The 18,224-nt window shown below is 38.7% G+C and overlaps 2 protein-coding genes across 4 annotated transcripts in view; one reads left to right on the forward strand and one right to left on the reverse strand.

Annotated features, from left to right (window-relative positions):
* Positions 1-335: 335 nt before the first annotated feature.
* Positions 336-15,661, forward strand: SGO1 (shugoshin 1). The gene is made up of 9 exons (XM_089532952.1): positions 336-474; positions 3,054-3,202; positions 3,280-3,476; positions 6,169-6,273; positions 7,568-7,635; positions 9,853-9,992; positions 11,699-12,547; positions 13,206-13,386; positions 13,824-15,661. The coding sequence occupies exons 2-9, from the start codon at positions 3,061-3,063 to the stop codon at positions 13,957-13,959; spliced, it is 1,818 nt and encodes a 605-aa protein (XP_089389078.1). The 5' UTR covers positions 336-474; positions 3,054-3,060; the 3' UTR covers positions 13,960-15,661.
* KAT2B (lysine acetyltransferase 2B) overlaps positions 15,531-18,224 on the reverse strand; it is a 62,069-nt gene continuing 59,375 nt past the window's right edge. For 2 of the 3 annotated variants that reach the window (XM_089532950.1, XM_089532949.1), the window contains exon 18: positions 15,531-17,766. In XM_089532950.1, coding sequence (XP_089389076.1) covers positions 17,573-17,766 — 194 coding nt within the window. In that variant the 3' untranslated portion in view covers positions 15,531-17,572. The remainder of the gene's footprint in view (positions 17,767-18,224) is intronic. The other variant, XM_089532951.1, reaches the window with a different exon arrangement.

Here is an 18,224-nt window from a genome sequence, read left to right on the forward strand (position 1 = left end):
AGTGAGGATGGAAAGCCAGAGGGGCCAAAAAAAAGCAGACGGCTTAGACAGCGCGGGAGTTATGAGGGAACTACTCAGAGACTGTAGCGATTGTTGCGCTACATTCTTATAACGCTCCTTATTGCAGCCTCCTGTTGCATCCTGGGATTTGCAGTTCAGGAAAGGGGCGTTTAGGCTACTCAGCTAGGGAGCGCTTAGGCCTCACTGAACTACAAACCCCGAAATGCAAATAGAGGCAGTCAGAAGTCTTCGGTTGGTGACCTGCTCTGTGACGTCAGCATTTTACCCTCACGTGACGCGGGCAGCCAATCAGGGTGCGCAGCGGAGAATTTCGAACGAGCGAGAAGGAACAGCTGAGGAGGGGGGAGGGAAGGAGGATAAAGAACTAGAGCGGCTGCTCTGGAGTGCAAAGAGTGCCACTGGGCCGGCTTTACGCTCGCCTCCTTCGCCGCTACGTCAGAGCCAGCGAAACAGGTGATTTTGGCTACACTGTTTTCAAGGGAACTACGTCTCTGGCTTTCTCAGGCAAGGAATACTCAGAGGGGCTTTTGCCAGCCCCTTCCTCCGCGTATAGCATCTGGCGTTCATTAATCTTGGGTCTCCCATCCAAGGACTATCCCAGGGCTGGCCCTGCTTAGCTTCCAAGGTCAAGCACTATCTGGTGCCTTTGGGGCATTTGGACCAACATGATACCAGCTATTAATCAAAGTTGTACTGTATCGTGTCTAGATCAAGGGAAGTAACAGTGCCACTCTATTCTGCTCTGGTCAGGCCCCACCTGGAATATTGTGTCCAGTTCTGGGCACCACAATTCAAGAAGGACATTGAGAAACTGGAGCCATGTCTCCAAAGGAGGGCGACTAAAATGGGGAAGGGTCTGGAAACCATGCCCTATGAGGACAGACTCAGGGAGCTGGGGATGTTTAGCTTGGAGAAGAGAAGGATAAGAGGTGATATGATAGCCCTGTTTATATAGGTGAAGGGATGTCACATTGAGGAGGGAGCAAGCTTGTTTTCTACTGCTCCAGAGAACAGGACCCAAAACAATGGATGCAAGCTGCAGGAAAAGAGATCCAACCTCAACATTAGGAGGAACTTCCTGAGAGTAAGGGCTGTTCGACAGTGGAACAAACTCCCCCGGAGTGTAGTGGAGTCTCCTTCCTTGGAGGTCTTCAAACAGAGGCTGGATGGCCATCTGTCAATGGGGATGCTTTGATGGAGAGTTCCTGCATGGCAGAATGGGGTTGGACTGGGTGGCCCTTGCGGTCTCTTCCAACTCTACGATTCTATGATTTAAAAGCCCAAGGATTGTTTGATATCTCTTAAATATGAAATATGATTGTTTGATATCCCTTAATGTGACGTAGTGATGTGAATGTTGGACTATGGCTTTAGAGACCAGGATTTGAGTCACTGCTGGACCAGAGTTAAAGCTGTCTCAAACCAGATTATTTCTGTTTCAGGCCAGACGCACACACAGTTTAGAAAGTAAAGTCAACAGCTGAGATCCTGCATCAATAGACATGGCTGACTCTCCCCCCCCCCCAAAAAAAAAATTACCAGTAAGCAACACAGCCTTCCCAATATGGCCATCTTCATGTTTTGTGATGGATGGATGAATGAGGACTCCTCCAATTGTTTTCTGTAGTTGACCATATTAAGACATATTATGTCCCCTGTTGGGGCTGCACTGCTTTGGGGAGACCTTTGGCTATTGCAAGACTTCTTATCTGAGCAATGACCACAGAAGTGAATTGCAAGGTGTGAGTCAGATGTATGCCATTGTATTTATAAACAAGATGCCAGCTTAGATTTATTTTTTGCTTTGGTTAAAACACTATTTTTTTAAAATCCTGGCTGAATAAAAAGATCTTTACGTGATCTGGAAGGACAGTAAAGAGAGTTTGTAAGCCGCTCTGATAACCTTTTGGCTGAAGAGTGGGGTATAAGTAAATAATAATATTTAATAATTATTATTAAATATTAGTACCAAGAAAGATTCTGTGGGAAGGCTAATCAACAGAAAGGATACCACCAACAGGAAGGCTCCCTTGTAGATACCTGCCTTGTTTTATTGGGTGTGCACACATATGTCCTTTGAAGAGGAGCTTGGGGCTTGGTTAGGTAGATATTGTATATATTCGACTATAAGTCGAGAAATTTATGCCCCAACATTGACCCTAAAATCCTGGCTCAAGTTACGGATGGGTCAATACACTAATACTGGTTAGAAAGGTACTAATATTGAAACAAGCACCGCTGTGATGCCCCACTCTTCCCCGGCAGATTTCAAACATCAGTCTGTGTGTGCATGAGCAAGTTTCAGTGGACCCTTCTTATACGCTGGGGTTTGGTTCCAAGATCCCCCGTGGATAACAAAATCCATGGATGCTCAAGTCCCATTAAATATAACGACATAGCAAAATGGTGTTCCTTGTAAAAATGGAAAATCAAGGTTTGATATTTGAAATTTATCCTTTTTTGGAACATTTTCAAACCGTGGATGCTTGAATCCGTGTATAAAAAATCCATGTATAAGAAGGGCTGACTGTACATAGTTGTGCTGACCAGGAGGTGCTTTCTACTTAAGAAATAGAATTGGCATGACAGTGACCAATGCTGTGCAAAATATCATTTAAGTCAGAGTCTCACCACTCTGAATTGATTAGCTTAATGGTTGTAAGATATGTGTCTCGTCTAATGATATTTAACCCTGTTGACCTGTAAGTGGGTTTATAATAATACGTTGATCATTTTAAAATAGATACCTTGTTTTGGCCATCAACTTTAATAAGCTGTAGTTAGCAAAATGTATAAAACTATCATTTCGATTAAAGGTAAGTATGCCTTCGTATTCTCACTCAATAAGACACTGCTGTTACATTTTAAAGTGTTTTTTAGTAGCAGTTCAAGATGTTAAACAATATTTTTCAGCTATAAAGATAAAATGCTTTCGGTAATTCTGTAATAAAATGTGGGACAAACAGCATTAGTGGTGAGAACAAGAAAGGCTTTTATTCTCTGAATTTCTATCTGTTCTTATATTCTCTAAGGTGCAGTATGACTAGAGAAAGGTGCTTGAAGAAGTCATTTAAAGACAGCTTGGAAGATATAAAGGAACGAATGAAAGAAAAGAGAAATAACAAATTGGCAAAGCTGGGCAAAACAAAGCAGTTCTTAACTGCCAAGGGTAAAATTACAGGTAAAAAATTGAATGTTTTAATCATGTTTTCCAAAAAAACAAAGCTGCAGGAACTGACTGCCACTAGTTTCTTCCAGGCATCTCTTCTGCACAACTGATGAATAGCTTACAAGAAAATAATCGTGCCTTAGCCCTGGCTTTACAAGAGGAGAAGAATAAAAGGAGGGAAGCAGAAGATACTACTTTGTATTTTCAAAAAGAATATCAGCACCTGAAATTTCAGGTGTTTGTCTTACAAAGAAAGCTAGAGTTGCAGGAAAAAGAATGCAATCAGGTACTTGTTTTAATACGTTTCATATGTATATTTGTTCTATTAAAAGTCAGATTTTATTGCAGGAAAAAAACCACAGAGTAGGATTTTAAGAATTAAGATTGGTTTTGCTGAGCTCTCTCATTAATCTCATTCTGTCACATTAAAAAAAAACCCTGCTACTAGTGTTATGGAACATTTCAAAATAATGTGGGGTAGAAAACTGCCCCACAACTCAAATAGAGCTCAGGTTTATTGAATAAAGCATATTTCACCCAAACATCCAGATGCATAAAATACAAGGTGAGGTAAAAATAAAATGTATATCACCACAATACAAGATATTTTGCAACCCTACTGAATTCTGCTCTCATCCTTGAAAGGTGATTGCTGGGATCAATCTGATAAATCACTTCGGCTTGTCTGCATGATGGTTCATCCCATTGAAATTAATGACACTTGTCTGTCATAAATAACTTGATTTCAACAGTTGTAATCTAGTTGAGACAGATGTTGGATTTAGTCCATGAGAGTTTTTGGAATTTTTTTTAATATCATGTGTTGAATAGCACTTTTACGAAGATTTGAAGACATTTGATATCTTATTATTGGTTCCAGATAAGGAAGATTCATTGAAATAGTGTGATTCTATGGGTCTGCTTTTGTTAAGACTCATCAGTAAGATTCAGTGCCTAAGAGGATTGCATTGTAAGTGTACGTTTCTGTAATTTTTACAGTAGACCCTTGGCATCTGCTGGGATTTGGTTCCAGGACCCCCCATGGATACCAAAATCCATGGATGCTCGAGCCCCACAATATACACTGGCATAGTAAAATGATGTCACTTATTTAAAATGGCAAAATCAGGGTTTGCTGTTTGGAAATGTTTTTTTTAATAATTTGAAGCTATGGATTGCTGAATCCATGGATGCCAAATGTGTGGATATAGAGGGCTGACTGTATAGCAAAACAAAGTATAATTGGGTGATTAACATGCAACTTCTGAGTGCATGAGGTGAAGGAGAGATAATAAGCAATGGATGTGTGTGAGATGGATAAGAGATGTATTGTGTTGTCATAGTGATCATCCCTAGTGCCATGTGTATCCACAGTTACCCTCCAAGAGTAACAGGGATGATCTTAGCTTCTAGGATACCATCCACCAATAGAGTATATGAATATACCTTTTGGATGTTCCGGTGTTGGTGCAAAAGAAAAAAAACAAGATTTACTTAGGGTCTCCAGACCCCAACTCCTAGGATTCCTGCAGGAGGGAGTGGGTAGGGGCTCAGGCCCAATACCATCAAAAAATTGATCACTGCTATCCCATCCATTCTGCCTTCATTGGAGGGCATAGAAGTATCTTCTCTTCTCTCACACATGTACGGTGGTTTCTTAAGGGATTGGCGCTTTCCTCACCTCTCAACGATCTACAGATTCCGCTCGTGAGTCCTTCACATTATCCTCAAGGCTCTTACAGTTCCTCCATTCGAGGCCATCACTGAATCACCTGGAAGGCTGTTCTAACAAAAAATTACTTCAGTGCAGAGACTGTCTGTGTTAGGAGCCTTTTGTCAAGGAACCAAGCCAGTCAACATTTATTCTGAAGGGAAAGTTGTTATTCTACATGGATCAAGAGGTCATCTTACTGTCCTTTTACTCCAGGCCTCTGGAGGAGATCTGGCATACTCTGGTTATGTGCTGCCCTATCAAGTTGTATCTTGAGAATGAGTGGCTTGATATGTCCAAATTCTGTCCTGTTTCCTACAGGCAGACTCATTGGGAAGAATGGTTTCCATGTCCAGCCTGAACAGATGGATTTGGGAGTGCATCAGCTCCTGTTACAAATCCATGGGGGTACCTCTACTGGGACCCATACTTGCACATTCTGCAAGGAGTGTGGCAACATTAGCTGCTTTTGCAAATAGCGTCCCACTGTCATATAAGTAAAACAACTACTTGGAAGCCTGCGTCTGCCTTCATTAGACACTACTGATTGGGTGTCTTTGCCTTGCGGTAGAGTACCTTCAACAGTCGGCTGCTTCAGTAGATAGTAGGATAGAAGCCGTCATTCAAGCGCCACCATTCCCAGTCAAACTAGATGAGCTTTGTTATATTCCACATTTAGGATGTTCTTCCCCTCTCCATAGGAAAAAAAACCATTTGTACTCAACTGTGAGATGGTCATTTCCTGTGGAAGAGGGGACATACATCCTTCCACCCTGTACTGAGCTGTCTCTTGACAGATTGGTGTTCGGACATAGTCTGTGAGGCGTAGACATTGGATTAGTTGTAACTCAACCTGCTAAGTACTTACTGTGTTGATCTCTCAATTCATCTCCCCTATTTCCTTTTGGTGGATAGGCGCTCTATCCAATATATCCTTTGTTCCAATGAATGTGAATTAGTGAATTTTGGGAATGTGTTTAAAATGTGTTAAAGTTTTTCTTTTTAGCCAGAAGATACTTTCCCCTTTTCGTTTCTCTTGACTCTGGAGCATTGAGCTGTTACACAGCTGGCCTTATGGGTGGGTGCTGCCTGCTGGCCACCCTCAAAAAACTTATTCATTCCTGCCTATGGAGAAGGAGGTAGACAAACCACATTGAGGATGTCAGTTCCTTCTTCCATAGGAAATGACCATCTCACAAGTGAGTACAAATGGTTTTTTTTAATTGCTTTGTACAGCAATAACAATTGCATTTTTGTTCTGGATTAGCCTAGATTAGTGGCATTGAAGAAGATTATTCCTAAAGTGATTCAAGACCTACTCAGTGCAGCAAATCTTCTTGGTCCTGCAAATGAACAATCTACAACAGATTTTGTAAGTCTATTTTCCTCTCCTGCTGTTTATATATAGATTGAGGTCTGTAAAGTCAATTTTGTATCCTTAAAAATATTTGTAGATATTTGTAGATCACAGTTGTTAACCAAAACTTAATAACAAAATGTTTTGTTCATTCTAAGTTCACTTTATTTTTTTAAAAATTTTTATTGGTTATGAAAGGTATAAAATAATTACACACCATTCTGCTTTTCAAAACATAAGCTAAAACACACATTTACAAAATTCAGGTCTCATTCAGAACTCCAGACCAAAATCTCCTATGATGCTGTGATGGGACATCAGAGAGTTGGGGTTTATATATTCTGTAAGAGGCAGCCACATTTCCTCAAACCGGATACAGTCCCTTCCCCCAGATGTTCTCCTGACATCATTCATAAGCTTATCCATTAACCATCCTTCCCAAAACTTTGTCCACCATTGATCTATGGCTATGGACCTAGTTTCCAGTTTCTGGCAATTATTAGTCTAGCCATAGCACCTAAAAAAACTATGGTTTCTTTGTAATTGGAATATTGACAGAAGTAACTCTGGGATGGGTTAGATCTTTTGTTTAGTAATGTGTGAAATCAATTGAACAATTTGTGTCCAGAATTGTTGAACATGTGAGCACTCCAATCACATGTGTAGATATGTACCTCTTGCCCCACAACCTCTCCAACGCAAAGAAGATGTCTTCCTTGTCATCCTTCCTTCCTTGTTACATTTTATGTTCACTTTAAAATTGCTTAAATACTGATATTCAGGGAGGACAACTGTCTTACAGACTTCTTCCCCAGGCTTCTCTTTTTCAGCCTTCACCATGTTTATTATTTACATAACCAGTATTGTATAGCTAAGTGCAGATACTGGTTGTTGAGGATGTATTTTGCATATCTTTGTCTAATGTTATAACATTATTTGCACACTTCAGAAAATGAGTTGGTATCATGGAGGGTAATAGCAATTGTATATTGCAGCACTGCTGAGCTACCAGATTCTGTGGTGCCTCCTCAAAACAATCTTTAGTGAGGGCATTGGCTTCATTCTTGATCACTGTTTGGCAACAGAAGCCTGTTACCTTCCATTGAGTCATCTCCCAAGGGAACTTAGTTTTCTGCTAAATTTTCAGACATAATAATAATAATAATATGATTTATTTATATACTGCCCAATCACTAGGAATCCGAGCGGTTACTGGAAATAAATACACATTGAAAAAGACATCTGACTTCTTTACATGCACAATGTATACTCCACTCAATAATATCTTTCCATAATTTAATTTTTGCAGAACCAGTCTTTGTATCCTTCAGAACATGAAGAATATGATTCCAGTAGTTTAAGAAACCAAGATTCTATGTAGGTATATCTGATTTGTTTAAATTTTGCTGTTGCTTCTTCTTTCAAAAGTATTGGGAAACTTCTATAGGAAAATATATTTTAAAACATAATAAATGTATTCTGAACTAATCTTATGGTGACTATTTAGTCTGAAGAATGTTTTTCTCTTATTTTTTACTGGTAGATGTGGCATTTTGTTTGTGTACTGGGACTTGGGCTGGTCTTCCCCCTGGCAGGACAAAAACATAGACAAGAATCATGAGTGATTTATGTTTCTCCTGCTTGAGTAGATACAAACTGGAGTTCATATTAATAAATTATGCTAAATAGTCAATAGATAGAAGAAGCCAAGTTTGTTTAGATAATTTTGTTTCAGGAGGAGCCAACCAAAACTGATCAAACAGGGTGTACCCTTATATGAAACTCGACTGTCTATGGTAAATTTTGATTTACAAGACTGAGCCAAATATTTTGATGGTGCTGGACCTAAAATACGAAAAGATGACACCTTCTTTAGATTCCCATATGTATTAAAATAGAAAGATCAGAATCAAGATCCACTATTTCCAAAAATCCTAAAAACAAAAAAATATTTCAACAATGGTAAGCTTTAAAATGTTCCTGTAGTTCTGAAACTGCGATTCAGTGGAAAGCAGTAGTTTACTATGGATCCTCTTAGGCCCGAAGCAGACAGGCCTAAAGAAGTGTCTTCCAGCTGCTTCAGGGACATGGCATTTCAATGATGGAACACCCCCCAAATAGCTAGAAGCTACCTAGGACAGTCCAAAGCTGCCAGCAAAAAGAGCGGATTTAATCCACTCCTATCGGCAACCTGTTTGGGACCGTGCTTCCTCCCCACTTCAGGAACAGGGGTGATTGCCATGGTCCCGGAGCAGTTGTAGCTAGAACAACTGGAGATCACTCCTTCTGAGCCATCTGCTTTGGCCCTTAAAGGAGGAATGGAGAAAATGTGGCCAGCAATACAGCAGAGGGCCCTGGCAACATCCCCCCACCCATAACCCCCCTAGTTTTGCCTCTAAATGTTCCCAGGGCGGCATAGGGACAATTTCACCATGTTTTCAGTCCCCCTGGGCTGTTTCAGGTCTAGGATAAGCCTTTTGTGAAATATGAAACAAAGTAGAATTTGACTTTAAAATAATAATTTAAAAAATCTCTCCCAACATGTTCTTGAGGGACTGAAAATGTGATTAAAATTCTCTCTATGGTCATTGGACAATTTGTGGAGTGGAGGATATTTGGTCTTTTAAGACCCCTAATGGACTGTGCTAAATAAGGGGTGAAACAGACCACCCAAAAAAGCTGGATTGGGGGAGCCATGGCAATGGCACGTCGTGGCCTCAATCCAGCTATTTGCTGGTGCAAAAGGAAGTGGCAGAAAGCTGCTCCTTTTTGAGCTGGCAAAAAGCCAGCTTTCCCACTGTCGCTGTGGCTTTGCGGTGTTCCTGTGGCATGCAGGATCTAAACGCCATGCTGCCTGAGCATCATAAAGCTCCCGCCAAGTAAATGGCTAGGTGGCTTCATGACAGCTTCCTGCTGACTTAGGGGCATACATCATGCGGCTTTTTTTACTGGTCTTTTTTTGCTGGTCTGTTCCGACCCTAAGTAATGCAGAAGGTTCATTGGTTGATTCCAGAGAACCATATATGCTTTACAATCATCCATGATGCATTTAAAATTAGGATTTTCTTAGGCAGCACGAAATCATAAAAAATCAAATTTAGTGATCTTTTTTCTTCCAAATGTAAATGTAAATTGAAGTTGAGAAGTTAGCTACCAATAACTTTCTATTTCTTTATCTTCAATAAATAAATAGAAAGCCATTTGGTAGCTAACTTCTTTATTGTAAAGAAACTGAAAGCCAGTGTGGTGTAGTGGTTTGAGTTCTGGACTACTACTCTGAAGAGTTCAATTCCCACCCGGCATAGAAAACCCACCTTGGGGAGGTCACACTGTCTCACCCACAGAGGAAGGCAATGGCTTAGACAAATCTTGCTTAGTAAACCCAGTGATAGGGTCACCTTAACGTCACCATAAGTCAGAAACAACTAGAAAGACACAGCAACAAATAATAAATAAATATTATTAACTATTAATAGAGATGAGTATTAAAATTTAATATCGGAAGTAATGCTTTAAAAATCTGGAAGGTGCTTTAATATTGATAGTGTGTGAAAAACGTGTCTTAATTCAGTGTATTCCAACTCTCTTTCTTAGGACACTTCTAAGACATGTACTTCCTGCAGACGTAAGTGAAGAAGATGAAGCGTTTAGAACCGAAGTGCAGGATAACATTAATAAGAATGATTCAGATGTTAAAAATACATCTGCAACCATAACATCTCAGGCAGATACAGGTAAGTGGCCCCATATTTAAGGTTCTAAAAACTGAGGTGAAGCTTCAGCTGCTGAAGAATATTTAAAGAGAATCCAAAAAGTTGTAGCTGATTCTGTGCAGTGTTTGTAAGAAGTACATCCGCTACAGAGACTTAAATCCCCTGTAAATGGGTATAGGATTGCATCTCTACAAAGTTTTGATTTCTGTTTTTAAACTGTAAACCTCTTTTGAAACGTGGGGATTTTTTTCAAAAAAAAAAATAGATTAGAATATGGCACAGTGAACTGCTGATGAAAGGGAAAAGTCAGATTTACTCTTGGGCATATGTAAAATACATATTTGGGTTTTGGCCATAGGAAGTAAGGCGTAAACTCAAATCTCAGTGGAAAGTTCCTTCGGCTAATTTTCAGTGATTTCCAAACCAGCATTTTTTAACCCCGTTCAGCAGGGCCTCCTGAACTTTGGCACCTTGGGTAGGGGTAGGAATCCCTTTCAGTCCATTGTTAATCCCAATGTTTCTCTCGATCCGGCCCTATTTTTTATTCAGCTGGCATCTATCAGTAATGTGTGTATTGATCTGGATTACATATTATTGCAAAACCAAGTATTGAAATAAAATAGCATTAAAACAATAGGTAGTGTGATTTCTGAATGTGCTCTTTTCTTAGGTATTGTAAAGAGGATACCCAGGAAGAAATTGACATATTCAGAATTTCCAGTATCTGTTCTTTTTAATGCTGACTTATGGTGAGGGATCAGGGTAATTTTTTCAGTTATAGTCATAATCTATATCTTGATTAATTTGAATGGCCATTCATTTTTAATAGTTACACACTGTCTTTCTCTTTTGCCTTATCCTCTACCCAGCTAGGCATTCATAAATATCAATTTCTGGCTTTTAAAAAATGCTTTACATTGTCTCATCCTAGTATTCCTATTGATAATTAAAATTGTCCTAAATTTTCCCCCCATGCTCAAATTGTTTGTATTTGTTTCTGAAGCAGTTTCATAATTTCTATATGCAAAGTTATTTTTCTCCTGCTCTTGCTAGCTGCCACTGATTATGTTTTGCTCGGATTTTTTTTTATTCACTTAAGTAGCCTAATGTAAATTAGTTATTTTCATGTCCCTTGTGGGGCAGTACAATATATATGAATAGTACACATAGACTTAGAAGCTCACACAGAATTTTTCCTTAGGGCTCAGTACAGCCGTTATCTTCTCTCATACCTTGCACAGTCAGTGAATGGTGCTAAGCTGTTGAGAAGATCTGGAAGTCAGTTTTGTGCCATTTCCCTCTTCCTTGTGCTCAAGTAACTTGTATTGGGGTGAAAGGAATAACTTGGATGGGAACAGCAGATTGATTCTCCTATTTTTCCTAAGGATGGGATGTGTTGCCTAGGTTTGTGTTGGCAGTATGGAGGGGGGGGGCAAGGTGCAACTAATTTGTATTGGGATTCTCCATATATAGGCAGTATTTGTTACAATAACATTATCTTAGTCAAACTTCCATTCAGTGGACCATTTTACAACCCTAATTAACCATATTTTTCATTTCTAATTACTCCACACTATTTTACTAATTCTCATTAATCAACATGGAAATGGATAGTGGATTTCTTAATATCCAAAATTTGTAAGTTTCCATACAAATAGAATTGTCAAATTAACTATGTTGAGATCAAGTACTAATCAACATTGATGCACATTATCTTGAATTACCAGGTCAACAAAGTAGTTCTCCTAAAGATCATTTGGACATTGAAAGCGGCTATTTTTCTTTAAATGAAGAAGATAGGCAAATTGGTAAATTCTTACCAAAACATGTATCGACCCGGCGTCGCAATTTGGGGATTACTATCCAGAATGAACAGTTTGCATTTGATGATAACAGTACCAGAATAACTGATCCCATAAAAGATCCTTGCCAGCAAGGTAAGACAGGACTTGAGACAAGTTTAAGGGAAGATAATGAACAACACAGAGAAACCTATGTTTGCGAAGAGAATATAAATGAGATTGATCAGAACCTGGGGCTGTCAGATATGCTGAATGAATCAAATACCATGGCAGCAGCCACAAAGCATCCTGAATTTAAAAATTCTGGAAATCTTAAAACACAGAAGAGAAAACTAGAAACGCTGAAGAATGTATCCAAGTCAAGATTCAAGAAAAAGAGAAGACATTCCAAAGAGCACTTTTCTAATGAAAGAACAGATATTTCACTTGGTTCCAGTGATGCTTATGACTTTACATGTGAGGAGAGTGTCCATGTTACACCCTTCCGTCAGAACAAAGAAAATGAAAGTAAAACGGATGGTAAAAATGACTTAAAAGAAACAGAAACATGTAGTAGTGAATCATTCGTTTCAGAAGAGGACTCTGATGATAGTCTCTACATTCCTTACAATGAAAAAGGAAAATCCAGAAAATCCTATGAATGTGTTGTGAGCCCAGTACACACAAGACCACGACTGAACAAGATTATGAATGAGCACCATGATAAAAATGCTAACAAGGAAAACAGCAATGCTAAGCAAGATGAGAAATTTTCAGACGAGATAACTGTGCTAGGTAGGTTCTGTTTATCGCTTCTTTTAATATGATATCTGTCTGTGGAGGGGTTGAGAGCAGAAGTAATGCTGTTTGAGTGAGACTGCTTTAACTGCCCTAGCTCAGTGCTAGGGAATTCTGGGAAGGGTAGTTTTGTGAAACATTTAGCTTTCTCTGTCAGAAAGCTCTGCTGCCACAATAAACAATTCCCAGGATTCCCTAGCACTAAACCAGGGCAGTTAATGCTGTCTCAAACTGGATTATTTCTGCAGTGTGTTTTGGCCCTAAATCCAAATTGAGCTTGGTGCTTGGCTGTCAAGACTTCTTTGCTTCTCTTCCTTGGTGCTCCCTCTTACCGTGTCGGAGCAGGCAGATCCACAGCCCTGACAATTTTCCCTTGCCCATCTGCTGCTTGCATCGAAGGTCCTGGAATCTGTTCCCCCCCACAGCTCTCATTATCTTGGTCTCAGATCATGCTTTGCTTCTTCTGCACTGCTTTTTCTGGGCTGGCGGGTACAGAGTGGTGCTCCTTCAGATATTTGGAAGTTTTTGTTGAAATTGTGTAGAAAGTGTGATGATCAGAACAATTGTGCTGTTTGAAGTCTGCACACTTGGGATGGGGGTACAAAGCTTATTAAAATGATGAGATCAGAAATGACACCAGTAAGTCTTTTTACAGATGAACCACCTCCAGCTCATCGAGAACGTCTCCATCTTGGCAATATTACCAACCTTGCATCTTCGTCATCTAGCCAAACCAGAGCTTCTCACCCCCTCCTCAGTGCTGAAGGAACATATACTTCCAGCAATAAACGTAGATGTACACTTTCTGTGAATTATAAGGAACCAACCATCAGCGGGTTAGTATCTTGCTAGTTCTAGTTGTGTTCCATTTCTTTCCAAAGTAAATTGCACATTCAATATAGAGGCCTCTTCTGAAGATAAAATTCACGTTTCCTGACATAAATTTAATTATGTTGATGAGGCAAGAACTATGGCTGTAATCCAGAGCACTACACTAGAGATAAATTGCAGAAGCAGTAGTACTGTCCTTTCCTAGCAGTTGAGTGCAATCCATCGTGTAGCCAATCATTTCAGAAGAGCATAAAAGCCCGTACTTTTGACTGGGTGGGGGAGCTCATCAACTAATGAAGAATGGATGAACATGCTTTGGTGCCAGTTGCACAAGTATAGAATCTAGCACTGGCACTTATTTATGCTATACTAAAAGCATATAGGATCTTGGTCTATATTTAATTACTGTGTGTGTAATTTTTTTGCTAATTTGTTTTGATAGGAAACTGAGAAGAGGGGACCCCTTTACAGATACCGGTTTTCTGAATTCTCCAATTTTTAAAAACAGAAAGAGCAGAAAGACTATTGCAAAGAAATCACTATCAAGATACAATGAGGCTTTTGTTGGCTGCCTTTAAGATCATTTTTCAAGCATTTTGATTTCATTCACCTCAGGTGTATGAATTCTGAGGTTATAAAATTAATCTGGAAAAATGTAAATATATAATTTGTACATATTGAAGTTCAGAATTGACTTTTTCAGGTTATATGCGAAAAGGCTTTGAGCAATAACATATTAAATGTGAAAATGTAAATACTGTAGCTTTTCGTAGCTGATCTATAGAACTTGGGAAAGTTTATACAGGAGACAGGAATAACTTTTAGTTTGCAATGTAGGTTTTATGAACTAATTAGTATTCAAGTTCATTTTAGCCTCTGTACCAAATGTAATTGTACTTCTTTGGAGCATTCTGTTAATGGCAACTAAAATCGTACTGAAACTTTTAATAAAATGTTTTATAACTGAAAATGGTAATTCTGCCTTAGGTTAGTAGTGCTGTTTAAGAATCTACATCTCTCGCCATTCTGAATGTTCATAGTTGCTTAAGGACAAAAACAAAGATATTCTACAATGTTCCAGGCTGTATACCTGTGAAATGGGAGGAACACTGTTTTCAAAGAAACGGGAGGTTATTATTTAAATAAGCTTACACTTGTGAGAGCAGACATTTTGGGCGATATATTCATTTGTGAAGGATATAATAGCTTGAGCTTGAGTATAATTGTAAAACAAATACTCCACCTGGAAAATTTCTGGGTGGTGGTGGTAAGAATCCCGTAAGCCATAGAGTCCAGTATATGTCTCAGGTGATCCCTTTGTGCAGATTGAGATAACTTGCCCTTGGGTTTAGGCCACTGAACAGTGTGAAACGTATTCCTAAATCAGTGTGGATAGGCTTTAACAGCAAGCCCGTTGTAATACCATCTTCCTGTGGCTTGTAGATTAGATTAGAGATAGAGATTAGAATGCTCCTAATTATAAGCCAGCACTTTTTGTTCATGCATGTCAGTTGAGTCAGGATCCTCCTTCCAACTGTCACCTGCCAGCAGCTATTACATTAGGTTTACAGCAGAGGGAGCAGTGGCAAGCTGGCCCAATTTATTAGCTGAACTAAGAAACTTTAAAGCTTTCCTTTAACTATAGTTTTTTGTGCGGTTATCGGGCTATGTGGACATGTTCTAGAAGAGTTTTGTTCCTGATGCTTTGCCAGCATCCAATGCTGATGAAACTAAGGAAGAAAACTCTTCTAGAACATGGCCACAATAGCCCAAAAACCCCCCACACACAAAAAAAAAACTATGGATGCTGGCCATGAAAGCCTTTGACTCCACATTTCTGCATTTTATCTTGTTTTATTAAAAACCTTTTGAAAAATTCAATCTTATCTTTTTACTCAGTATCTTAAATTGAAAATCTGGGGGCTCAGTCTTGCTGATCTCTGTAAGCTGTTCTTAGACATCTTCACCAATATATTCCTTTTATTTCAGGTCTTTTTTTATGGTCTGCAGGAAAATTAGTGAACGTATGAAATTATCTATTTTGGGATGGTAGATACCAGTTTTTACTAGCCAAAGCCAGAATGGTATAATTACCGTATTCTGTATGTACCATGTCTGAAAGTAATATGAAGGCTGCACAGACAATATGAATACTTCAGATATTTTTATATGCAAATTACAAAATAGCACACAAGATTAATTTTATATGTATAATTTAAATCCGTTTTATACCAGTACAATAAATAATTTTACAAATGTAAAATTTCAGTTAAAGCATTTAAAACACATTGGACTTTATATAGCTTTATTGCACAATATCTATGAAAATAATCTTTAAATTAGAAACCAAGTGTTCTCAATATAGAAGAGACTCTAATTTCAAGACAATAAGAATCTTTGAAAATAACACTTTCACAGGTTATCAAGCTTAAGAGGTGATTCTGTTGGCCCAGTTTACAAAATACTTGAAGATTACTACTTAAATACTCTAATACACAGTTGCATCATTGTACCTTAAATACAAAGCCAAATAAATCTGATTTTTATATAAAGCACTAAGGCATTTCTATGTTACCCATTTTGACTATTTTTTGTACCATCTATCAAGGGTCATCTAGTCATAGAATTAGAACAAACACTACTGCGGACAATGAGACTCCTTTTGTAATGCAGATTGGCTGACTTGTGAAATACTTCCAACACATACAAGAACTGCATGAAACTCAAGTTCTCCAGTGCCACTGCTGAAATTAAGTTAGGGAGATGGAGACAATGTTGATATTTTCTTCCTCTCCTGCCAGTGTGGTAAAACATGCTAGCAGAACTACATGGTTAGTGCATATCTCTTCCTACCCCTATCCCAACCAGTTACATAAATGGAATCATATCTTCTATGTAGAATATAAGAAATAACTTCTTAAATGCACTCAGATGTGCTGATTGGTTAATGATCTGATAATTTGTTTTGATACAGAAAGGTTTAAAAACCAGTTCAGGTGGAACCGTATGGCTCTGGCCAACATAACTAATAGTGAAGAATAGTGGAAGCTGTAGTTCAGAAACACCTGGAGGGCCATGCAATTCCCACTTAGATCTGTTTCAATATATATAGGACAGAAGGTATCAGATGTTAACACTGAGAAACAAGAATATATGCAAAACTGCTCTTAAGAACCTTCATGAGAAGGTCATCGGTGGTGCTGAGCCAGAGAAAGATGCATGTATTGAATCAGATCAAGATGCAGTCATCCTGACCATAGATGCTAAAATCAATAAGTGAAGTCATGACTTGTCCTATTGATTTCAGTGGGTAGGATCTAAGCCTGGTTAAGTGTGTGCAAACAGCTATGGGACAGAAGCAGTAGCACCTGTCACTGAATGGAAGGCACAGACACATATTACCAGCTGTACAAAGGAATGTGTATCTGCTGCTCAAATTGTGCTGGTTATATCCATACAAGAATCTACACGCATGCTTCAGCGTGAGTCAATATTTTATGGCATATAGTTCCAGATAAGAAAAGCAGAATTTTAGATCTCTTTTCATCCATGCACAGTAGCAGTAGGGAGAATGAGGACAAAGGTTTTTAATGCACTTTTATGGCATAAAAAGCCCAAGGCAGAATTGTAGGAAAGGTATCATTTGTAGTATTTGGGGAATATGACCCACATAGCCATCAGTGTGATGCTACATTTTTTAACAGATTTTCTTTATGAAGAGAAATATTTAGAACCAATTTCATAAAGGAAGCTTGCAACTGTTTTGGGATTTTCATCTAAAAGCAGTGATTTCTTGCCCTCATAGCACCTTCTAAGTTGAGTTTTTAATTAAAATATATATAAAACTCATTTTCCTCTTCATCAGCATCTTTGCTGTAAAAAATAAAAAGCTATTTTTCTATTTGATACTGCATTACGTTAAGCTTAAACATTCGCTGCTTGGAAAACTCCTTTTCAAATCTCCAAACAGTCTGTGCAATACATCTAATAAAAGTTAAATACACTGCAAAAGAGCATGCAGGTATACATTTAAAAAGACTTTTAATAAAATAAACTCTTCTATTTTACATATTTTAAAAGTGCTAGTTCAGAAAACAAAATTATTTAAAACACAAGTCCCAATCCTACTGAAAGATAACTGCATATGCTGTTCTTAAATTAGACATCCTGATTGCATGAGAAAGACAATTATTATTTGTCAATTAACCCAGCTTCCTTAATTTTTGTGTAGAAGAATTTCTCCAGTATATTGGCACATTTATAGTATTCACTTTCTGGTGGGTTGTACTCTCTGCAGTTAGTGAAGACTCGCTGCAGATCCGCCATGAATAACTTCTTAGACACATAGTATCTGTTCTTAAGCCGTTCGCTCATGGTTTTCAGGTCTGTAGAAGAGCAAAGATCAAGTCTTATTATTAGTCACCCATTCAGAAGTAAAACACTGGGGCAGTCTGCTAAGATGCTTTTGGAGGGCATGGGTACTGAATGAGACAGACACTTTTCTCCTTTTTTCTGTTTGCACTTTCAATGGTGGCAGGTAAAACACAGAGCTATACTAAGTAGCAGAATACAAGGAGGAAACCAACATTACAGTGAGTGTCTTCAACTCAGCCCCACCCAAACCAGCCAAACTCCCAGCCTTCACACGTCCTGAAATTGCACTCCCTGTTTTAAGAAGAGCCACAGGCAACGGTCATCGCCACCTGCTTGGGAGCTGACAGGACATTTTTATCTACTGATAAGCTTGGTTTTCACTACCAGCCACTAATACATACTGTCCCCCAAAAGTAACTTATGCTGGAACTAAGTCGCCAACCGGACACTAGTAAACATGACCATATCA

The sequence above is a fragment of the Sceloporus occidentalis genome, unplaced genomic scaffold (assembly GCF_023333645.1).
Source record: "Sceloporus occidentalis isolate IW3139 unplaced genomic scaffold, rSceOcc1.0.p SCAF_7, whole genome shotgun sequence".
In the NCBI taxonomy this organism is placed as follows: domain Eukaryota; kingdom Metazoa; phylum Chordata; class Lepidosauria; order Squamata; family Phrynosomatidae; genus Sceloporus; species Sceloporus occidentalis.

Coding starts and splice junctions, on each gene's coding strand:
- SGO1 (XM_089532952.1), top strand. CDS start 3,061: ATGACTAGAGAAAGGTGCTTGAAGAAGTCATTTAAAGACAGCTTGGAA. Junction 9,993..11,698: donor AACATCTCAGGCAGATACAG/GTAAGTGGCCCC, acceptor TTGAATTACCAG/GTCAACAAAGTAGTTCTCCT. Junction 12,548..13,205: donor AGACGAGATAACTGTGCTAG/GTAGGTTCTGTT, acceptor GTCTTTTTACAG/ATGAACCACCTCCAGCTCAT.